Below are 24,736 nucleotides of genomic sequence, written 5' to 3'. Positions count from 1 at the left end.
CTTTTTTCAAGGTTTTTAGCTTTCTTATGATGGATTAGAACATGCTCCTTTAGCTCAGAGAAGTTTGTTATTACCGACCTTCTGAAGCCTACTTCTGTCAACTCACCAAACTCATTCTCCATCCAGTTTTGTTCCCTTGCTGGCAAGGAACTGCTATCCTTTGGAGAAGAGGCGCTCCGTTTTTTTGGATTTTTCAGCTTTTCTGCTGTGGTTTCTCCCCATCTTTGTGGTTTTATCTACCTTTGGTCTCTGATGATGGTGACCTACAGATGGGATTTTGGTGTGGATGTCCTTTTTGTTGATGTTGATGCTACTCCTTTCTGTTTGTTAGTTTTCCTTCTAAGAGTCAGGGTCCCTCAACTGCAGGTCTGTTGGAGTCTACTGGAGGTCCACTCCAGACCCTGTTTGCCTGGGTATCACCAGCAGAGGCTGCAGAACAGCAAATATTGCTGCTTGATCCTTCCTCTGGAAGCTTCATCCCAGAGGGGCACTGCCCTGTTTGAGGTGTCTGTTGGCCCCTACTGGGAGGTGTTTCCCAGTCAGGCAAACAGGGGTCAGGGATCCGCTTGAGGAGGCAGTCTGTCCATTCTCAGAGCTTGAATGCCCTGCTGAGAGAACCACTGCCCTCTTCAGAGCTGTCAGGCAGGGACATTTAAGTCTACAGAAGCTGTCTGCTGCCTTTTGTTCAGCTATGCCCTGCCCCCGGAGGTGGAATCTATAAAGGCAGTAGGACTTGCTGAGCTGCAGTGGGTTCTGCCCGGTTTGTGCTTCCTGGGTCTTTGTTTACACTGTGAGCTACTCAAGCCTCAGCAATGGCAGACGCCCCTTCCGCCCGCCAGGCTGCCGCCTCAAAGGTCAATCTCAGACTGTTGCACTAGCAGTGAGCAAGGTTCCATGGGCGTGGGACCCGCCAAACCAGGCACAGGAGGGTATCTCCTGGTCTGCCGGTTGATAAGACTGGGAATAGCGCAGTATTTGGTCAGGAGTATACCATTTTTCCAGGTACAGTCTGTCACAGCTTCCCTTGGCTAGGAAAGGGAAATCCCCTGACCCTTTGTGCTTCCCGTGTGAGGCAACGCCCCGCCCTGCCTCACCTTGCCCTCCATGGGCTGTACCCACTGTTCAACCAGTCCCAATGAGATGAACCAGGTACCTCAGTTGGAAATGCAGAAATCATTCACTTCTTTGTCTATCTCGCTGGGAGCTGCAGACCGGAGCTGTTCCTATTTGGCCATCTTGGAAGCGACCCCTATTTCTTATAGATTTTCTATTTTATTTGCATAGAGGTGTTTATGGTATTCTCTGATGGTAGTTTGTATTTCTGTGGGATTAGTGGTGATATCCCCTTTATCACTTTTATTGTGTCTATTTGATTCTTCTCTCTTCCTCTTTATTAGTCTAGCTAGCAGTCTGTCTATTTTGTTAATTCTTCTCTTTTCTTCTTTATTAGTCTAGCTAGCAGTGTATCTATTTTGTTAATCTTTTCAAAAACCCAGCTCCTGGATTCATTGATTTTTTTGAAGGGGTTTTTTATGTCTCTATCTCCTTCACTTGTGCTCTGATCTATTTCTTGCCTTCTGCCAGCTTTTGAATTTGTTTGCTCTTGCTTCTCTAGTTCTTTTCATTGCGATGTTAGGATGTTGATTTTAGATCTTTCTCGCTTTCTGATGTGGGCATTTAATGGTATAAATTTCTGTCTTAACACTGCTTTAGCTGTGTCCCAGAAATTCTCGTTCATTGTCTGTTTGTTCTCATTGGTTTCAAAGAACTTCTTTATTTCTGCCTTAATTTTGTGATTTACCCAGTAGTCATTCAGGAGCAGGTTGTTCGATTTCCATGTAGTTATGTGGTTTTAAGTGAGGTTCTTAATCCTGAGTTCTAATTTGATTGCACTGTGGTCTGAGAGACTGTTTATGATTTCCATTCTTTTGCATTTGCTGACGATTGTTTTACTTCCAATTATGTGGTCGATTTTAGAATGAGTGCTATTTGGCACTGAGAAGAATGTATATTCTGTTGATTGGGGTGGAGAGTTCTGTAGATGTCTATTAGGTCATCTTGGTCCAGAGTTGAGTTCAAGTCCTGAATATCCTTGTTAATTTTCTGTCTCATTGATCCATCTAATATTGATAGTGGTAGTTAAAGTCTCATATTATTATTGTGTGGGAGTCAAAGTCTCTTTGTAGGTCTCTAAGAACTTGTTTTATGAATCTGGGTGCTCCTGTATTGGGTGCATATATATTTAGGATAGTTAGCTCTTCTTGTTGCATTGATCCCTTTACCATTATGTAATGTCCTTCTTTGTCTTTTTTGATCCTTGTTGGTAAAGTCTGTTTTATCAGAGTAGGATTGCAACCCCTGTTCTTTTTTTCATTGCATTTGCTTGGTAAATATTCCTCCATCCGTTTATTTTGAGCCAGTGTGTGTCTTTGCACATGAGATGGGTCTCCTGAATACAGCACACCAATGGGTCTTGACTCGATCCAATTTTCCAGTCTGTGTCTTTTAATTGGGGCAGTTAGCCCATGTACATTTAAGATTAATATTGTTATGTGTGAATTTGATCCTGTTATCATGATGTTAGCTGGTTATTTTGCACATCATTTGATGTGGTTTCTTCATAGTGTCATTGGTCTTTATATTTTGTTTTGTTTTTGCAGTGGCTGATATCAGTTTTTCCTCTTCATATTTAGTGCTTCCTTCAGGAGCTCTTGTAAGGCAGACCTGGTAGAGACAGAATCCCTCAGCATCTGCTTGTTTGTAAAGGATTTTATTTCTCCTTTGCTTATGAAGCTTAGTTTGGCTGGATATGAAATTCTGGGTTACAAATTCTTTTCCTTAAGAATGTTGAATATTGGCCCCCACTCTCTTCTGGCTTGTAAAGTTTCTGCAGAGAGATCTGCTGTTAGTCTGATGGGCTTCCCTTTGTAGACAACCTGATCTTTCTCTCTGGCTGCCCTTAACATTTTTTCCTTTGTTTCAACTGTGGAGAATCTGACAATTAGGTGTCTTGGGGTTGCTCTTCTCCAGCAGTATCTTAGTGGTGGTTTCTGTATTTCCTGAATTTGAATGTTGGCCTGCCTTGCTAGGCTAGGGAAGTTCTCCTGGATAATATCCTGAAGTGTGTTTTCCAACTTGACTCCATTCTCCCCACCACTTTCAGGTATACCAATTAAACGTAGGTTTTGTCTTTTCACATAGTCCCATATTTCTTGGAGGCTTTGTTCATTCCTTTTCATTCTTTTTTTCTCTAATCTTTTCTTCATGCCTTATTTCAGTCAGTTGATCTTCAATCCCTGATATCCTTTCTTCCACTTGATCAATTTGGCTATTGATTCTTGCACATGCTTCATGAAGTTCTTGGACTGTGTTTTTCAGCTCCGTCACGTCATTTATGTTCCTCTTTAAACTGGTTGTTCTAGTAAGCAGTTCCTGTAACCTTTATCAAGGTTCTTAGCCTCCATGCATTGGGTTAGAACATGCTCCTTTAGCTCAGAGGAGTTTGTTATTACCCGCCTTCTGAAGCCTACTTCTGTCAGTTTGTCAATCTCATTCTCTGTCCAGTTTTGTATCCTTGCTGGAGAGGAGTTGCAGTCATTTGGAGGAGAAGAGGCTTTCTGGTTTTTGGCATTTTCACCGGTTTTGCACTGAGTTTTCCTCATCTTCGTGAATTTATCTAACTTTGATCTTTGAGGCTGATGACCTTTGGATGGGGTTTTTGTGTGGTGGTCTTTTTTGTTGATGTTGTTGCTTTCTGTTAGTTTTTTTTCTATTAGGCCCCCTTTCCTGCAGGTCTGCTGCAGTTTGCTGGAGGTCCATTCCAGACCCTGTTCACCTGCAGTGGAGGCTGCAGAACAGCAAAGATTGATGCCTGCTCCTTCCTCTGGAAGCTTGATCCCAGAGGGGCACTGGCCTGATGCCAGCCACAGCTCCCCTGTATGAGGTGTCTGTCAACCTGTATTGGGAGGTCTCTCCCAGTCAGGAGTTATAGGGGTTAGGGACCCACTTGAGAAGGCAGTCTGTCCCTTAGCAGAGCTGGTGTACTGTGCTGGGAGAATCACCTTGTATCAACTGCTCTCTTCAGAGCTGGCAGGCAGGAAAGATTAAATCTGTTGAAGCCTCGTGGCCACAGCCACCCCTTCCCCCAGGTGCTGTGTCCCAGGGAGTTTAGAGTTTTATCTGTAAGCCCCTGACTGGGGCTGCTGTCTTTTCTTCAGAAGTGCCCTGCCCACTGAGGAGGAATCTAGAGAAGCAGTCTGGCCACAGCCGCTTTGCCCCACTGTGGTGAGTTCCGCCCAGTCCAGACCTCCCAGGCTCCTTAGCACTGTCAGGGGAAAACTGCCTACTAAAGCCTCAGTAATGATGGACGCCCCTCCCCCCCCACCAAGCTCCAGCATCCCAGGTCGACTTCAGACTGCTGTGCTGACAGTGAGGATTTCAAGCCAGTGGTTCTTAGTTTGCTGGGCTTTGTGGGAGTGGGACCCACTGGCTCCCTGGCTTCAGCCCCCTTTCCAGGGAAGTGAACCATTCTGTCTCACTGGGGTTCCTGGAACCACTGAGTGTCGAAAAAATCCCTGCAGCTAGCTCGGTGTCTGCCCAAACAGCCACCCAGTTATGTGCTTGAAGCCCAGAGCCCTGGTGGTATAGGCACACAAGGGAATCTTCTGATCTGCAGATTGCAAAAACCATGGGAAAAGCATAGTAACCCAGCTGGGTAGCACAGTCCCTCATGGCTTCCCTTGGCTGGCAGAGGGAGGTCCCCTGACTCCTTATACTTCCCAGGTGAAGCAACACCCCACCGTGCTTCTGCTCACTCTCTGTGGGTTCATTTCGTCAATGAAATGAACTGGGTACCTCAGTTGGAAATGCAGAAATCACCCGCCTTCTGTATTGGTTTCACTGGGACCTGCAGAACAGAGCTGTTCCTATTCGGCCATCTTGGCCTCTCCTCCTTTGCCCATATTTTAAAATAGAGTTTCTCATACTTTTTATTTGGCTTGTACAGGATTTTTTTAAAAAGCAAATATAGAATGGCTATATGCATTATAAATAATTTCTTCTAGTTCTAACCTTTTTAAAAAAAAATAGTGGAAGATGGCTGGACGTGGCGGCACCCGCCTGTAATCCCAGCACTTTTGGAGGCCGAAGCAGGCAGATCACTTGAGGTCAGGAGTTTGAGACCAGCCTATCATAGTGAAGCCTTGACTCTACTAAAAAAAAAAAAAGAAAAAAAATACAAAAGTTAGCCAGGCATGGTGGTGCACCCCTGTATTCCTGGCACTCTGAAGGCTGAGGCAGGAGAATCACTTGAACCTGGGAGGCAGAGGTTACAGTGAGCTGAGATGGTGCCACTCCACTCCAGCCTAGGCAACAGAGTGAGACCATGTCTCAAAAAAACAAAAAAATAGTGAAAGTCACATTTAAATTATTACATATTTCTCTACCAAGTGACTCTAATATATCTTTTTTTATGTTCAGGCACTCTTCAGGATTTTCAGTATCATGAATAGCATGCAACCAGTTGTGTTAAAGTCAAGCAGGGCTTAGTGATAGGTGTGAAGAATGTCTGCCATTGTCTTGCAATAATAAAGAATGTGTAGGCTCCACAAATTATACTGGTATAGATGACAGATGCTGTAAAGACTACTCCATATGTTACTTACATAAATAGGAACAGAAAATAGTAGATAAGGACATAGATATTTTGATGAACAGATTGATAAGTAAGTTATATTAGTAATGTAGAATAAGAGATATAGGTGTTGAATATCATAGGCATGGAGAGCATGCAAAAAACTTAGTCACCATAGAAAATGGTTTTGTTTATGGTAATTTGAGAAAATATCTGTTTGAAAAGGCTTTGATATAGGAATTAATTTTACATAGCTCGATTCATGTCACATTAAACTGTGTATCTTTTTTTTTTTTTTTGAGACAGAGTCTCGCTCTGTTGCCAGGCTAGAGTGCAGTGGCAACATCTCAGCTTACTGCAACCTCTGCCTCCCGGGTTCAAGTGATTCTTCTGCCTCAGCCTCCCGAGTAGCTAGGACTACAGGAGTGTGCCACCATGCCCAGCTAATTTTTGTATTTTTAGTAGAGACATGGGGTTTCACCATGTTGGCCAGGATGGTCTCAATATCTTGACCTCATGATCTGCCCACCTCGGCCTGTCAGAGTGCTGGGATTACAGTAGTCAGCCACCACACCTGGCCCTGTGTAACTTCTTATATTCATCTAAGATTGATACAGATTAGCAGTAGACAAAGTTGACAGTAGAGACACAGACAGTGTTTCACATATCTATTCTGTGGTCAAAATCCTTTCAATATAAGCAGTATATATAGCTTCCACAACAAAGCTCCCTTTCATAATAAATTAAGGTAGTGGCTTGAAAATATAAAATTATATTTACCCTATTCTGTTTACTAAGGGAAGTGTTAAATACTTTAGGAAGTGTTCTGTGCTTTGAATTGGACAATTAGCTTTGGGATATGTTAATTATCCACAATATTACATTGCAGTAACCAGACTAATTTTAATGAGGTTGTCAAGCAAAGAAATTGTACCTGAATAGCTGAAACTTTGTATTTCTGTACAACTCTGTAGTTCTGTAAAATGGATTTTAATTCAGTGTATATTACATATCAAGCATTAAAGTGAAAAATTCTTAATTTGCTGCGTCTAATGTATTTTTTGGAGGGGTAATCAACTTTAAAGATAATTACCGAAACACCAAGCTACCTAGCCTCCTCTTAGTAGTGCATAACAGCTTTTGCATGACCTGTACAGGAAAACTCAAAGTCTGCAGTACACAGGTCCCAAGCTGCCTTTTGTCTTTCTGATTCAGAAAAAGCCTGATGCCTCTGCTGTAAGCACGTTAACTACAAGGAAGAAAGTAGAGTCATTATCACCAATACTTACCCAGTCCTAGCTACTGTTAAAAAAATAAATGCAAATATTTATGGGATCTAGTCTTTGCCCCAGTGGAGAAATAAATGCTTGATGGTCTAAATTACAACTTAGAATACGTTTTTCTATAAGAAAACATAAAGGATGGTTTGATGGCAACAGTGCATTAATAGATTAGATATTTAATAGTTCAAGTGGGGCTGATCTGGAATTTAGACACAATTTATAGCATTAATTCTGTGAGAAATATATTCATAGTTCCCAGATAGTATGTTTACAATAAACCTTAAGAATGAATGTTTGCATTTTCCTTACTTTTCTACCTCTTTCTTTTCTATCTTCCTTGTCTCTTATATCTCCTTCCCCTTTTCTTATGTTTTCTGCTTATTTCTAATCCTTGCTTTCTTCTTCCCTAGAATACCAATACTCCACCATTCCTAATTTCCCATGCTCTGTGACTTCTTTCCTCTTTAAGTCAGGTGTGGTCAGATTTGAACCATAGGCATGGCTTGGACCTAAGTGAGTAAGCTGTAGCAGCCTGACCACATAAGGAAAGTGGTCCTTAAGACTTTCTCTGTACACATGTATGTTGCAAAGTTTAATATGGATATAAACAGTTCTCAGAAACAGACCTTTAGGAATCCTATACATAGAAACTCCCTCTGACTCTTGGTGTAAGTGTAGCTTTTTATACATAAATATCTTTTTTTTTTTTTTTTTTGAGATGGAGTTTGTCTCTTTTGTTGCCCAGGCTGAAGTGCAATGGTGCAATCTGGGCTCACCGCAACTTCGCCTCCTGGGTTCTAACGATTCTTCTGCCTCAGCCTCCCGAGTAGCTGGGATTACAGGCATGCACCACCACGCCCAGAGCTAATTTTGTATTTTTAGTACAGATGGGGCTTCTCTATGTTGGTCAGGCTGATCTCAAACTCCCGACCTCAGGTGATCCACCTGCCTCAACCTCCAAAGTGCTGGGATTACAGGCATGAGCCACTGTGCCCAGCCACATAAATATCTTTTTTTTTTTTTTTTTTTTTTTTTTTTTGAGACAGAGCCTTGCTCTGTCGCCCAGGCTGGAGTGCAGTGGCCGGATCTCAGCTCACTGCAAGCTCCACCTCCCGGGTTTACGCCATTCTCCTGCCTCAGCCTCCCGAGTAGCTGGGACTACAGGCGCCCGCCACGTCGCCCGGCTAGTTTTTTGTATTTTTTAGTAGAGATGGGGTTTCACCGTGTTAGCCAGGATGGTCTCGATCTCCTGACCTCGTGATCCGCCCGTCTCGGCTTTCCAAAGTGCTGGGATTACAGGCTTGAGCCACCGCGCCCGGCCATAAATGTCTTTATTGCAAATGTATTCCTGCTCACACGTGAGATCCACTCAAGCGTTTACAAAGTAGAAAATGGACCTTAGAACTATTTTTCATTCAAGAAGAACCCGTGTTCTTCTTTTGATTCCAATAAAGACCATTCTTCCTAATAATTGTAATTAGGATAATGACTTAGTTATTTTCTCTTTTTTTGAGATGGACTCTCACTCTGTCACCTAGGCTGGAGTGCATGTGCAGCGGTGCGATCTTGGCTCACTGCAGCCTCTCCCTCCTGGGCTCAAGAGATTCTTCTGCCTCAGCCTCCCGAGTAGCTGGGATTATAGGTGTGTGCCACCAGACCCAGCTAATTTTTGTATTTTTAGTGGAGACAGGGTTTCACCATATTGGCCAGGTTAGTCTCGAACTCCTGACCTCAGATGATCTGCCCTCCTTAAGTGCTGGGACTACAGGTTTGAGCCACCATTCCTGGCTATGATAGTTACTGTTATCTTTTGAGTTCTCAAGATGTATGAAGACCTAACACCTGTATCTAAGAATCCTATGGAAGGGAGGAAGACTAAATAGAATATAGTTAAGAAAAATACTGACAGACATGTACAGAATTATTTCAGTGAAATCATAGAAGGTGATGAAAGACTTTCCTGAAGAAGTAAATATAAAAGCTAGCTAAATGTAGAAAACAAGCGAGAGCATCCCAGATAGAAGGAACAGCATATGCAAGATACAGAAGTAAGAACCAGCACAACACATCCTGGGTTTTAAGGGGGAGACAGTAAATGAAGGAAATCTGAATGTATGTGCATGTACTTACATATACACTTGCTTGTGAGTAGGCATTGGGTAATGGTGGTGAGAGTGTTGTAGAGTTGAAACTAGGGATACTGAGTTTACATAGGAGGCTTCTGAAATAATACAAGAAATGATTAGTGTGAACTCAGAAAATGACTGTAGGCCTGATAAGCAAGGGATGAATTTGAAAGTGATTTAGGAGATGGAATAAACAGCACTTAGTGTCCAGTTGTAAGAAGTACTTAAGGAGGTAGCATATTGGATGACTCCCAGTTTTCTGCCTTGAGTAGCCACCTAAATATTGTCAGCTTTCCATTCACTGTGATAGAGAACACAGGTGGAGAAACAGCTGTGTATTCTGTTTTGTTCAATTTTTTTTCCAGGAAGCTAAGGGTTTCATGACTATTTGTGGTTGAACACCACTAAAGAACCTCTATTGCTTGGGAGGCGAGAGCTAAATGAGAGCTAAAAATGTGCTTTTTCTATTTGAGAGTATAGGTTTGTATTATGTAGTAGAAAGAGCTTGAATGAACTTTGAACTCAAACTTTGGTTGGAATCTTGGTTCTCACATTACTAGTAGCTATGTGCCTTTAAGCAAATTATTTAGTTTCACTAAGACTTAGCTTATTCATTTGTAAAGTTGGGAGATTAATAGCCTTTTAAGATTACTGTTAAATGAGATAAACTTCTGGGTCTGGAAGATAATGGCAACTGTCCAAATCTAAATATCTCCACATATCCTCCCCAAAAGCTGTAAGAACAAAAGGACTTCACACACACACATGCACACACACAAACCATACATAACTCACACTTTCAGCACTACTGAAAGACAGATGATACCATGAATTTTTAATTACCTTTATACATTCAATAGTTCCTGTTGCTGCTACAACTCTGTGTGGGAAGAATGGGGTGAGGAAAGGCTTGAGAGACTGAGAAAAGAGAAGAAGGGACTAGAGGTTAAAATAAAGCACAGACAAAAATCACCCTCAGAAAAAGTCCCCAACTTTGCCAAATAGAAAGACAGGTCTAGGACTTGGTAATTTATAGAACTAGCTACATTAAGCTGTATGAAAGTGAGCGGGACCACAAGTAGCAGCTTCAGAGTAGCATTGCTCCTACAAGAAGCTTCAGAGTAGCATTGCTCCTACAAGAAGAGACAGAGAAAAGATAATACCTCATGGAGGCATGGCAGCAAGAGGAAAGAAGGAAGTGGGGATAAAATTGAGGCTTCTAGAGAAATGAAAGAGAAACAAGGCACGGCAACCCATCCCCCACCCAACAACTCCACCATAGCACCGTCCATTATAGGCGCTCCTCTTTACTAATCTGCAGAAGTGAATGCTCTTAAACTAAGAGCCCGAGAACCCTATTCACAAAATGCTAAAGAATAGAAATGAATCAAATGCTACACAAAACTACTCTAAGAGGAATATAGAAATTTGAATGAAAGTGTTTCAGTTGATAAAACTTCTCCCCGAAAAAGCAAATACAAAGGGAAAGGGGATCTCAGTGCTTCAACCAAATAAAATATCCTCAAATCTGTGAACATACTACAAAAACCACAAACTTAGAAGCAGAAATCTAAACTCTGACATGAGAAAAAAAGAAGTGAAAAAGGAAGAAGTGCAACAAAATTTTATTGAACACAGGAAAGAAATTGAAGAGAAAGGCAAGGCCATCTCAGAAGACTACAGTAATCCAGCTTTAGAGCTGTGGTTTTGCTTTCTGCAGTTTCAGTTAGCCAGTCAACCAGAGTCCAAAAATATTAAATGGAAAATTCCAGAAATAAGCAATTATAACTTGTTTTTAGTTTTGGTTTTTTTGAGACAGAGTCTTTCTCTGTCACCCAGGCTGGAGTGCAATGGCACTGTTACAGGGGGTCCTTGCTCCCAGAGCTCCCAAGATGGCGGCCGGCCACTTCCAAGATGGTGGCAAGCCTCCTGTTCTTGGCCTCACAGATTCCAAGGAATGGAATCTTGGGCCATGTGGTGAGTGTTAGAGCTCTATTAGAAGCCGTGGGTCATGGAAGAGAACTTTGGAAACCAGTGACTAGTGTTCAGCTCGATTAGGACGAACCCAGGCCCTTAGCCCTGCAGGAACAATGGCAAAGCTTTAGCCCGATGGGGGGGTTCAGTGGGCGCCTTGCTTGATCAGGAGCACAGCAGTCACCCTGCCGGATCCTGAGGGATGGAAGTCAGCGGCAGGTCTGCGACAGCAGCAAACAACAGTGGTGGATGGCGACCGGAAGCTCAGCTCGCGTCTTAACAAACACGGACCAGAAGAGAGGGCAGTTGCAAGATTTTAATAGTGAAAACAGAGCTCCCATACAAAGGGAGGGGACCTAAAGAGGGTAGCCATTGCTGGCTCAAATGCCTGGGTTTATATTCTGATCATTGTCCCTCCCACTGTGCTCTCAGGCGATAGATGATTGTCTGTTTCTTTACCTCCTGTTTTTGCCTAATTAGCTTTTTAGTGAACTCTCTTTACTACCTGATTGGTCGGGTGTAAGCTAAGTTGCAAGCCTGGTGTTTAAAGGTGGATGCAGTCACCTTCCCAGCTAGGCTTAGGGATTCTTAGCCTAGGAAATCCAGCTAGTCCTGTCTCTCTGTCCCCACTCTCAACAGGAAAACCCAAGTGCTGTTGGGGAGGTTGGCCGGTGACTGCTCTTCTTCCTGCTCAATTGGGGCGTAGTAGGGGTTGTGTAGTTGAGATTTCCTCGGAAGGGGTGCGTTCGATGTCATTAACATCGGAGCATGGGCTAGCAGGCCAGTCCAGGGGCCTGTGGTAGATCTTAGTCATGGACTATATCTGGGGCTCCATTTGAAGAACCGTTTGTAGTTTTACAGCTTTGATGTGGAAACCTTGTAGCCATAGGTAGTGAGGAAATTTAAGAGCACTTGGGTGGCTTGATGGCACAAGGTTTCTGAACGGGCAGCTAAAAGTAAATCATCCACGTACCAAAGGACAAGAGTGTCCAGGTATGAGAACTGGCTCAAGTCTTGGGCTAGTGCCTGGCCAAATAGATGGGGGCTATCCCTGAACCCTTGGGGGAAAACAGTCCAGGTGAGTTGAGATGTTGGGTGCAAAGGATCTTCAAAAGCAAACAAGAATTGAGAGTCAGGATATATAGGGATGCAGAAAAAGGCATCCTTAAGGTCCAGGACTGTAAACCACTCTGCTTCCTCTGGTATTTGGGAAAGCAGAGTATAAGGGTTAGGTACAGCTGGGTATAGAGGGACAATGGCCTCATTGATAATCCTAAGATATTTCACTAACCTCCACTGTCCGTTGGGTTTCTGTACTCCTAAAATTGGAGTATTGCAGGAGCTATTGCATGCTTTTACTAGGCCTTGGGCTTTTAGGTCCTTAACAATTTTTGTGAGTCCTTGTTGGGCCTTGGGTCTAAGGGGGTACTGCCCTTGGTAGGGAAATGAGGCAAGATCCTTTAGTTTAATTTGAACAGGACGGGCATTTTTTGCTTATCCATTTTGTCCCTTCTGTTGCCCAGACTTCATGATTAATTCCTTCTTCCAGCAGGGGACAACAAACAGGTGTTCCTTCTCCTATGTTCAGGTGTATAATGGCCCCTGCTTTTACTAGAATGTCTTTCCCTAACAAAGGAGTAGGGCTTTCAGGCATAATTGGAAAAGCATGTGAAAGGAGTATAGTTTCCCAGTCACAACTTAGTGGCTTGGAGAAGTATCTAGTGACTGGCTGTCCTAGGACTCCTCGGATAGTGACAGATCTGGAGGACAGTTGTCCGGGACAGGAGAGTGAGACTGAGAAGACCGCGCCAGTGTCCAGGAGACAGTTAACCTCCTGGCCCTCAATGGTCAAGCATACCCAGGGCTCTGTGAGGGTGATGGCATGGGCTGGCACTTGCCCCAGGCACCCTCAGTCCTGCTGCTGGATCATCTGGTTAATGGCTTCTGACTTAGAGGACCCTCATCCCCTGGGGCAGTGGGCCTCCCAGTGATTCCCTTGACATAAGGGGCATGGACGAGGGGGCGGCTTCTTTCTATCTGGACAATCTTTTTTAAAGTGTCCTTGTAGACCACATTGGAAGCAAGCCCTATTAGGCATTCGATGTGCCCAGCCTTTCCCTTTTCCAGAGCCTCCAAAGTCCGCTTGCCTGAAAGCCGTGACTAAAGTGGTAGCCTTTTTGTATCCCGTTTGTCCCATTCCGCCTACTCCTCCTGATCTCTATTATAAAAAACCTAGGTTGCCAAGTTCAATAGGGTTTTTAAGTTTTGCTCTGGGCCTCAGGCAGACTTCTGAAGTTTTTTTCTAATGTCTGCAGCTGACTGAGTGATAAACTTATCCTTTAAGATTAGTTGGCCTTCAGTAGAGTCAGGTGACAGAGAGGTGTGCTTCCTCAATGCCTCCCTTAGTCTCTCCAGAAAGGTGGTAGGATTTTCCTCTTTTCCCTGTGTTATAGTGGACCTCATTGAATAATTCATAGGCTTCTTGCTAGTTTTCCTTAGTCCTTCTAGCGTGCAAGTTAGCAAATGTCTGCGGCACCAATCTCCATGTTCTGATTCTGTGTCCCATTGAGGATCTACACTGGGAACTGCCTGCTGGCCTGTGTGGAATGGTTCTGTTTCCTCTGTTGTCATCCTATCATTGACCTGACTGAGATAACAGAGATCGCCAAACTCTCGGGCTGCAGTTATGGCAGCACTTTTCTCATTTGGGGTTAGTGTCTGATTTAGCAGTAACATTATATCTCTCCATGTCAGATCAAAGGATTGTCCTAACCCTTGTAAAACATCAATGTAGCCATCAGGGTTATCTGATAATTTACCTAGGTCTATTTTAATTTCCTTTAAGTCTGAGAGAGAAAAAGGCCCTATATGCACTCTGGCTGGGCCGAATTCTCCTCCTCCTACTGCTTGGAGAGGGCATAATCGGGGAATATTGACACTCTTTGGTTAATCGTTTACCCCTTTGTCTATCTCCTTTTGGACCATTTGACCATTTGGGTTGAAGGGGGGTCTTTATTAGTTGGGGAAGGAGTCAGGGGGACACCAGGGTAGGGAGGTAGACTCTGAGGGCCTCCTGTAGGACATAAATCACACTTTTTACATAATTGTGAGTTGTCTTTTAATGAAAAGAAGGTTTGTACATATGGCACTTCACTCCACTTGCCTTCTTTTCTACAAAAGAGGCCTAGCTGTAAGATGGTGTTATAGTTTATATTTCCCTCAGGAGGCCAGGTTTCTCCCTCTTGAAGAGGATATCATGGCCAGGCGGTACTGCAGAAGAATATGAGTCATTTCTTTCTTAGCGTCTGAGGGTCAAGTTGGTCCCAGTTCTCCAGAATACATCTTAGAGGCGTTTTTGCCTTGGGGGGAACGTTTCCCATCTGAAAAAAAGAGCATAGGGATGCCAGCACCCCTAGTCATTTTCCGATGAGCATTAGTCCTAGAGCATCCTCTATGGTCCTAATGCTTATTCCTTTCCAGGGTGCGTAACCACCCATGGACCTCTGCTTATCGGATTAGTTATGCTCACCGATGTAGCAGTCCTATACCCCTTTTCCCTCATTTCTTGACCACAAAGAAAGGGGTCCAGGCTGCTGGATTCTAGTGGTCCTTTACCAGCGTGCCCAACAGTGCCTTTGTGCTCAGGGGTGAGTCCTAGAGCTGGGCTGGGTTCCGGAGTATTTCATAAAACCCAGCCGCCCCATCAAGATGCATTCCCATAAACAACAGTTCTTACACAAATTCGTTTCAGAGAGGATGTAGGTAACCTTTTGAGTCAGGATTAAGATATCGTTTTTGATTCTGTAAGTACTTTAAGGCTTGGCTGAGTGCAAACAGCTCGCGCCTTTGAGCAGACCAATTATTCAGGCAATTTTTCTAACTCTGCTTCCACAAGAGTATCCCTATCAATTACTGAATACCCATTTTGGTTTTTCCCTCAATCACCTGGGAGGAACCATCTATCATCCTGTCCTGAAGGGAGTTCCTCCTAGGTCTGGTCAGACCTTTGTATGGTAATTAAATTTAAATCCCCTGTTATGAAATTTGCTGGGTTAAGGGAATTGTAGTAGTTAGTGTTAAATTACCTTTTTTTAAACAGAATAGCCCCATACTTGAAGATTTTTGAGTTAGTAAGCTACCTTTTTGGTTTTTTGACTTAGAATAATTCTGAACTAGGAAGCTCACAGTGAGGTTTCCTCTAAGTTACTTTTCTACTTTCTTCTGTTAGCAAAGCAGTTGCCGCTACAGATTGAATGCATCCGTGGGTTACTGCGTTAAGGATTTTTGATAGGAAAGCTACAAGTTGTCAGTGGTCTCAGTGTTTACTGCGTTAAGGATTTTTGATAGGAAAGCTACAAGTTGTCAGTGGTCTCAGTGTTTTCAGGCTACGCCCTTGCTTACACTGACAACAAGATAATATTGGAGTGTTACAGGGTCACGGAGAAGACCTTCAATTATCAATTATAGTTTTAAATTTACTCTGGCTTTTAAAGGAATAGAGCACACTGGTTTTATTTACTATTTCTTTCTCTTTCTCTCTTTGTCTCCCCATCTCTCTCCTCTGTCTGTCTCTCTCTCTCTATCTCTCTCTCTTCCTCCTCTGTCTCTGTCTCTCCTCCATCTCTCTCTCCCCCCTCCGTGTCTCTCTCTTTCTCCTCCGTCTCTCTCTCTCCTCCGTCTCTCTCTTCTCCTCCGTCTCTCTCTCTCTCCTCCGTCTCTCTCTCTCTCCTCCGTCTCTCTCTCTTCTCCTCCGTCTCTCTCTTTCTCCGTCGTCTTCCTCTCTTTCTCCTCCGTCTCTCTTTCTCCTCCGTCTCTCTTTCTCCTCCGTCTCTCTCTTTCTCCTCCATCTCTCTCTTTCTCCTCCGTCTCTCTTTCTCCTCCGTCTCTCTTTCTCCTCCGTCTCTCTTCTCTCCTCTCTCTCTTTCTCCTGTCTCTTTTCCTTCGTCTCTCTCTCTCTCTCTCTTTCTCTTTCTCCTCCGTTCTCTCTCTTTCGTTCTCTCTCTCTCTCTTTCTCTTTCTCCTCCGTCTCTCTGTCTCCCCTCCTCTTAGCCATTACAAACTTGGGGCCCTGGCAAGGGTGGTAGGGAATGGGTCCTACGTAACTGCCCATGTCGAGAGCTGTATATCTAAATCCGGAGGGACACTAGGGATAAGAATCCCTGGGTTTATAGCCTAGATGCCTAAGGACACAGCGTAGAGCTTCCTTAGATCCCTTTGGAGATACAACTTGCTACAGGAAATGAAAGTCTGGCCGGGCGCGGTGGCTCAAGCCTGTAATCCCAGCACTTTGGGAGGCCGAGACGGGCGGATCACGAGGTCAGGAGATCGAGACCATCCTGGCTAACACGGTGAAACCCATCTCTACTAAAAAATACAAAAAACTAGCCAGGCAAGGTGGCAGGCGCCTGTAGTCCCAGCTACTCGGGAGGCTGAGGCAGGAGAATGGCGTGAACCCTGGAGGCGGAGTTTGCAGTGAGCTGAGATCCGGCCACTGCACTCCAGCCTGGGTGACAGAGCAAGACTCTGTCTCAAAAAAAAAAAAAAAAAAAAGAAAGTCTGAACCATTAGTACCTAGGAGGCAGGGATCAGAGGAAGTAGATTCAGAGGTAAGGAGAATTTTGGGGCTACACTTTCAAGAAAGTCGTGGTCGGGACCCAGGGTATGGGTCAGAGGGAAAGGTAGGGGTGCACGCACGGGTGACTGTTGAATAGAGACTAGCCATGATCTCAACCGGCTAATGCCAGGAGTTCGGGACAACAGCTTTCTGCCTCTAGTCAGCCCTGGGCTTCCCCAGGAAAATTGAAAGCAGAAGCTGATTCTAGGCAGACCAGTGCTCCCAGCCCAGAAGGGCTGGGGGTTGTTAGAAAGCCTTTCCACAGATAGCCTCACACCTGAGTCTTAAGTCTGGCAGCCACACTAATCGTTTTTAATAGCCAACAGGTGCCCGGTATTTTCTCCAATTCTAAGGAAGAATAGGACAGAATAGCAAGCGAAAGTGGTCCAATATTACCATTTTGGAGTTCCCTTCCTGGTCGCCAAATATCGGGGATCCTTGCTCCCAGAGCTCCCAAGATGGTCGTGGGCTGCTTCCAAGACGGTGGCAAGCCTCGTGTTCTCTGACCTGGGGTTCTTGACCTCACAGATTCCAAGGAATGGAATCTTGGGCCCTGTGGTGAGTGTTACAGCTCTATTAGAAGCCATGGGTCACGGAAGAGAACCTTGGAAACCAGTGACTAGTGTTCAGCTCGGTTAGGATGAACCCAGGCACTTAGCTGTGCAGGAACAACGGCAAGCCTTTAGCCCAATTGGTAGCGGCAGTGGGCGCCTTGCTGGATCAGGAGCACAGCGGGCACTCTGCTGGATCCGGAGGAATGGAAGTCAGCGGCGGGTCTGCGATGGCAGCAAACATTGGGGTGGACAGCGAGCAGAAGCTCAGCTTGAGCCTTAATTAAGGACCAGAAGAGAGGGCAGTTGCAAGGTTTAATAGAGTGAAAACAGAGCTCCCACACAAAGGGAGGGGACCCAAAGAGGGTAGCCGTTGCTGGCTCAAACACCTGGGTTTATATCCCGCTCATTGTCCCTCCCACTGTGCTCTCAGGCAATAGATGATTGGCTGTTTCTTTACCTCCTGTTTTTGCCTAATTAGCTTTTTGGTGAGCTCTCTTTACTACCTGATTGGTCAGGTGTGAGCTAAGTTGCAAGCCCCGTTTAAAGATGGATGCAGTCACCTTTCCAGCTAGGCTTAGGGATTCTTAGTCGGCCTAGGAAATCCAGCTAGTCCTGTCTCTCAGCATGATCTCAGCTCACTGCAACCTCCGCCTCCTGGGTTCAAGCAATTCTCCTGCGTCAGCCTCGCAAGTAGCTGGGACTGTAGGTATGCACCACCATGCCTGGCTGATTTTTGTATTTTTAGTAAAGACGAGGTTTCACCTATGTTGGTCAGTCTGGTCTCAAACTCCTGACCTCAGGTGATCCTCCTGCCTCGGCCTCCCACAGTACTGGGATCACAGGCATGAGCCACTGTATCCAGCCACAATTACAAGTTTTAAATTGGATGCTTTTCTGATTTGGTGTGATGAAGTCTCCAGCCATCTTGCTCCATCCTGCCCAGGATGGAAGTTATTCCTTTGGCTAGGATATGCAACTGTTTATGCCACTGGTCCATTAGTCATTTAGTAGCTGTCTCGGTTATCAGATCAACTGTGGTGGTTTTGAAGTGCTTGTGTTCAAGTAACCTTTATTTAATAATGGCTCCAAAGTGCAAGAGTAGTGATGCTAGCATATTGTTATAATTGTTGGATTTTATTATTAGTTGTTGATCTCTTATTGTGCCTAATTTATAAAGTAAGCTTTATCATAAATACGTGTATATTACAAAAACATTATATATAGAGTTCAGTACTATTTAAGGCTTCAGGCATCCAGTGGGGGTCTTGGAATGTATCCCCCACGGACAAGGGGGGACTACTATATATTAATTACAAGGTGCCAATAGGAGAATAGATTCAAATAAAAATCTAATAAGAACCATTGATAAAAGGAAGGAAAACAACCAAGAGAATGTAAAAAGTAGTTTAAATTCAATGTAGACAAAAGAAGACCTAACATACTTAAAATTGGAGTCCCTGAAGAAGAAAAGCAAATCACTAGAACAGAACTAATTAAACCATAACTCAAGAACACTTTTCAGAAATAATAGGAAATTTGAAATTTTACGTATTAAAAGGCCCCATCATGGACAGATTAATACAGAACAGCTCTGAGTCATAGCCTAGTTAAAACTATTAGATTTTAAAGAGTTTTTTCCTGGACCTCTTGAGAGGGGAAAAAAGATTATATTATTAAAAGGCTGACATCAGATTCCTTAAGAACAATATTCTTTTTTTTTTTTTTTTTCCCTGTCTCACTCTGTCACCCAGGCTAGAGTGCAGTGGCATGATCTTGGCTCACTGCAACCTCCACCTCCCCGGTTCAAGTGATTCTCATGCCTCAGCCTCCTGTAGCTGGTATTATAGGCATGCACCACCATGCCCAGCTAATTTTTATATTTTTAGTAGAGGTGGGGTTTTGCTATGTTGGCCAGGCTGGTCTCAAACTCCTGGCCTCAAGTGATCCACCTGCTTCAGCCTCTCAAAGTTCTGGGATTACAGGCATGAGTCGCTGCACTTGGCCTAGAACAATATTCAAAGGAAGGCTACAGTGGAGCACCATTTTTAAAAACTCGAAGAAATAAAGCACAAGCTAGCCAACCTGTCTTTAGAGTATCAGATAAACAGTTTGAACACACAAGAATTTAGGAAATATGTGGTGATAATTTACTGTATTTAAATGTAGACCCAAGACTTAAAACAGTGCTGGGGACATAGGTATAATTTATGTTCTGACAAAGTAAAAAGAATAAAACTAAAAATAAGTGGGTGAACAGAGAAAGAGAGATAGAATTAAGGTCATTCTCCACAATATAGGTAATAAATGAGAGTCATACAATACCATTTAAATGGATTGACCAGATAATAAAAAGTAAAGTAAGCAAAAAGGAGATTTGGGTTACTCTAAAACACATACGTACACACACACACACGCCACCACCACCACAGAGAGAGAGAGAGAGAGAACCACTGGAACAAAAAATTAAAATTTTCCTAACTACCAAAAGAAAGTACAAAAAAAGCAAAAATAGCAGAAATACAACATAAAGGAAAAAAAAAAAGAATAAATGTGAATAATAAACATGGTAACTATATAGAGTTGAGTTCAAATATGTCAATCATATTAGTAAACATAAATGGGCTTAACTCATCTATTAAAATAAAAAGATGTTCAAATGGCTTTATAAAGCAAAACTCAATTCTATGCCTTACATAAGAGATGTATAAAACAGTGATTCCAGCCATCAAAATAAAGGAATATGTAAAGATATTACAGGCAAATGGAAAAAATAAGAAATCAGGAGTTTCCATTTTGATAAAGTAGAATCCAGGCAAAAACTATTCAGTATGACAGTATGTTTATAGTGGTTAAAGCCATAATTCACAATGAAGTTATAATATTTTTTGGTATCTAGGTACCAAATGACACAACAAACACCTAAATATACCAGAATCACTATAGCAGAATATAGGAGAATACAAGTAGCAATAGAAACACATAATAGAAAATTTTAAATACATCACAGTAAAAATCTGGTATGACAAGATGTTTTAAGATCATCTAGTATGTTTCTTCTCTCAAACCTGAAGTTTAGCCATTTTTTTTCAAGGACTCTTGGTTTCTTTTAGTGGGAAATGATATTTACAGTTCACAATCTTTGTATTAGGAGTGTTCACTTATACTGGGTTTGTCTTCAATTCTAGGCCTTAACTAGGACCTTTTTTTCAAAGAGAAAATACATCATTAGTCCATACTGAAATTTTTCATTAAAATTTATGATTACAAGCTTTTTTATTTGATTTTTATATTTGTATCTCTTTTGTTTTATGCTTAAAATCTAGGTTCCTAATGATATTAATAAAATGAATACATTCATCTTAACCTACAGTTTCAAGTTAGTAATACAAATAGTATTACTGACAATATGGTTATTGCAAAAGATTTAAGATGTTTGCTGTTCTTTTTCTCCATATTTTATTTCCAAAGATGTATGTATAAATGACAGTTTTAAATTCACTTGAAATAATTTCTCTTTATGTGATTAAACCACCCACATTCTACATGATTAGATTCATTTGTTTCATTTTGCTTTTTACTTTTAGGGTTTTGTTATTTTTATTTTATTTTTGCTATATTAAAAAATTGTGTTAAAGAATTCAAGATAGCTTAGCTGACAGTTGTGGTTTATTTTAAATAACAACTGGAAGTCTTAGGTTTCTAGGGACAGTGTTTAATCAAAAGTTAGCCAAGAAAAAATTTTTTTCCCTAAAGTAGATTAAATATTTGCTAATATAATAGTTTCATTTATCCTGTATACTTACTAGAAGCCTCTAGTCTCTAAGGCAGCTCTAAAAAGTGCCACACACTACTACCACACACACTATTTCTACACACTATTCTGGATTTTATATTAATATTTTCTAAGACATTGGAACTATCATCAGAGCCTTGCATGAAACTCGTTTTAACGCCTTAGGCTGCTAATTTTGGTTGCTCAGAGTCTCAATTATATACATAGCTGCTCATCTATTTTTCTAGTGCTAAAGTGATTTTTAGGTGTAATATTTAATATAAGTAAAAGTATATGCTATAGAATATGATACACTCTGGCTTAAAATCTGGATTTTAAAACTTTAAATGGGCCAGGCGCAGCGGCTCATACCTGTAATCCTAGCACTTTAGGAGGCCAAAGTGGGCGCATCTCTTGAGCCCAGGAGTTTGAGACTGACCTGGGCAACATGGCAAAACCACATCTCTACCAGAATAATATAAAAATTAGCCTGGAAGATCAAGGCTGCAATGAGTTGTGGTCACACCACTGCACTCTATCCTGGGCAGCAGAGCAAGATAAATATCTCAAAATAAATAAATACAAATAAAACTTTATATGATTGTATTGGGTCATGAAAATCTGTTTTTGTGACAGCAGTAGCAAAATATAAGATTGTAGATACTATGTCTCTTTTGGGGAAGTTGAATCTTAAAATGTATAATTCTGTGATTTCTCTTTTTCAGAGGCTGATAAAATACCAGTAATGCGTGGACAGTGGTTTATTGATGGCACTTGGCAGCCTCTAGAAGAGGAAGAAAGTAATTTAATTGAGCAAGAACATCTCAATTGTTTTAGAGGCCAGCAGATGCAGGAAAATTTTGATATTGAAGTGTCAAAATCCATAGATGGCAAAGATGGTAAGATCGATTGATACATTTAATATATTCTGCAAACCAAGTAAGTTGTTGATAAAGTTTAGAGTAATTTGTAAATTTGACATAATAATTCAGGAGGTTTAGAATTAGAAAATTTGATTTTTTTAAACATTTGATTATTCTGGAATTTAAAAATAACTGCTATAAATATCTGAACTATCTCAATTTTTATTTTAATATGTATGGTCAATGTCATGATATTAACACAGTTTACTATAAATGTATAAATTGTTACAATGTACTCCCTATTTAATCTTTTTTAGTAACTTTTTAGTTATCAAAGGAAATTGAACTTAACCAAAAAATTCCTTGTCATTATATCAAAAGACAAGTTTCACTAATATTTCAGTGTTCTTTTCCTGAAGTTCAAAAAAAAATCTTTAATTATCTTTGTGTATCTCTCAGCTATCCCCTATTGAAAACCATATCAAGTTTTAATTTGGAACAATCTACTCCTTACATTTCTTTATTCAGCACTTGCATATTTTTGTAACAGTTAAAAATACTGTATAATAGCCAAGATTGCCACGTTTTCATTATGTGTCTAAATCTTGAGTAAACTTCAAAATATGTGGTAAAGTTAAAAATACTTCTATTGTTCCATTTACTGCAGGCAGTGGGATCAGCTATTCTGGTGAGTATAACTGTACAGGTAGATTAGAATTTGTAGTTTTCTCTGAAGTTTTTCTTCTAAAAACGTTTCTTCATCCATGCTAGCCTTTATTTGGGAGGTTTCTTGACAAGCTCTGCTGAATCCAGTGAATTAAAATATGAATTTTTTTTTTCCCTTCCCCTCCTAAAACATCTCTAAGGCAGAAAAACTCAATATTGATCAGGTAATTTACAGAATGAAGCTTGAAAAAGATGAATTATGTGGTTGGAAGTAATTGTTTATATAACATAATGTCAACAGTAAGCTTTAAGTTGGCAGGGGATTTTTTTTTCTTATTGTTAGTAACATTCCATGTTTTTTCTCTCTTCCACTCTTTGCTCTCTCTTACCTCTCTGAACATATGTATATATTTGTCACAAGAATCTGTGTAGTTTAGCTTATATCAAATTTAAATATCATTTACATCTAGTTGGTTAAAAGTCTACATGACTGAGGAAACTTGTGACTTCTGAATAAATTGGCAATTAAAGCTAACAAATTTATATAATAATAGTTGTCTGTTATGTGCCAGATACCATACTCTGGGAATTCTAAATATATTATTTTCCTAATCTATAGAATCAAATATGTCCTCATTTCACTGTAAAATGTAAAGGTTCTTACATGTCAATAAATAAGGAGCAGCCCAGTATAGGAGCTGTTTCTACAGATTGCCATGTAATACTTTGATCTCCTTATAGCAAAAATAGAAAGTTTTGTATATCTGTGATCTTATGGTAGTGACTGAAATATTTTATAACTTCTCATCACTATTGATCAGAATAATTTCAAAAGTCTTCATAGTATTTGAACGGCAAACCTTTTATCATAAAATAATCTTACTGCCATTGGAGAAGTCTGACTTCCAGATTTTTTTTTCCTTCTATTAATTCTCCTAAGTCTTCTGCCACAAAAATGTCAATTTCACCATCACAAACCCAGTTTAGCCACCTGAATTTCTTATTATTAATGCATGAAAAAAATCCAGGAGCTTGGAGGAAAAAGAGGATGGGTATGAAAAATACAAGTAGATGGTTCCCCTTTCTCATTCTGTGTTCAGAACTTTTTTTTTCCATTTGCTAAGTCATCCTGTGGAGATTAATCATCAGCTCTGTTTCATCTCTAGATTCTACCTGTTTCTAATCTTGTTTTTTACTACAATAAAAATTCAAATTTAATATGTCCTTTTTACTTCTGCTTCCTGCCTAAATGTTAAATGTAGCAAGATACTTCAGTTTTTCTGAAAGTGTTTGAATTTAAATAAGACTGGTGTAAGAAGATGGTTTATTTGTGTGAGTACATTTTTTAGAATGTCTTTGCATATGTGTGTGTGTGAGTGTATATGTCAGTTCTAGGGTAGCAGTCTCTCGGATATTGTAATTTTTTTGTTATCTTTATGGATATACATGGAGTACTAAAATTTTAATTAGTAATGGAAAATTATTAAGTTAGTAGAACATTTTTGCATTGTAATCTTTCCAAAATGATTCTTTGAGGTTCATTAGAAGAAAATTTTTTTTTATAGTGTACTGTGGCATATAAGATTCATTCAGCATGTTCTTTTATTAGCAAAGATACGTTCAACTGAACATATCTTTGTCATAATTTTTAGTCACTTTATTTTTATTCAGTATTAAACATATTTATATCTTGTGACATTTGACTTTGAAAATTACGGGAAATTGCGTAGTACATTTGAAATTAATAACAAGTCTTAAGGAAAGAACATTTCCTATCCAAAAAGCCACCATTGTTGGGAAAATAATTCAAACTTACAACTACAAAGACTAAAAAATATTATAATCTTTTTAATGTACTGTTACCTCTAAGCTTCTGAAATTTTATACTTCATTAGTTTGAGGGAGGAAAATACCCTTTCCACCTAAATTTTCTCGTGTATAAAGCCTTGACTATTCATATTGTCAGATTTTGAATGATCCCATGTGTAGTAATGTGGTAGGCACTTTTGTGAGAGAAATTGACACGGTTTCTACCCTCAAGGAGTTTTAAGCTGATTAGAGTAAATAAAGTCAGCAGATGAAAACAGTTACAAAAGAGTAAGTACAAGAAGTCATAGTATTAGACAGTCAATATTACATATTCTGAAAAGATACTTGGAATAAAATGAGTAGATAATCACAATGCAGTGGAATTATTCACATAAGGCTTTCTGGAAAAACCTCACTTAATAATTTAAAACATTTTAAAATAC

General features: G+C 41.0%; 1 protein-coding gene across 5 annotated transcripts in view; it reads left to right on the top strand.

Moving 5' to 3' along the window:
* The window catches only part of DDHD1 (DDHD domain containing 1), a 128,855-nt gene that overhangs the window by 39,676 nt on the left and 64,443 nt on the right, over positions 1-24,736 (top strand). For 3 of the 5 annotated variants that reach the window (XM_010372061.2, XM_010372060.2, XM_010372058.2), the window contains exon 2: positions 21,681-21,854. In XM_010372061.2, coding sequence (XP_010370363.2) covers positions 21,681-21,854 — 174 coding nt within the window. Of the gene's footprint in view, positions 1-21,680; positions 21,855-22,485; positions 22,507-24,736 lie in introns of all 5 variants that reach the window. The other 2 variants (XM_030931011.1, XM_030931010.1) reach the window with 1 other exon arrangement.

Source organism: Rhinopithecus roxellana, chromosome 5 (assembly GCF_007565055.1).
Source record: "Rhinopithecus roxellana isolate Shanxi Qingling chromosome 5, ASM756505v1, whole genome shotgun sequence".
Taxonomy (NCBI): Eukaryota; Metazoa; Chordata; class Mammalia; order Primates; family Cercopithecidae; genus Rhinopithecus; species Rhinopithecus roxellana.
Note: the sequence above shows the minus strand (reverse complement) of the source record. Positions and strands in the feature narration are given on the sequence as shown.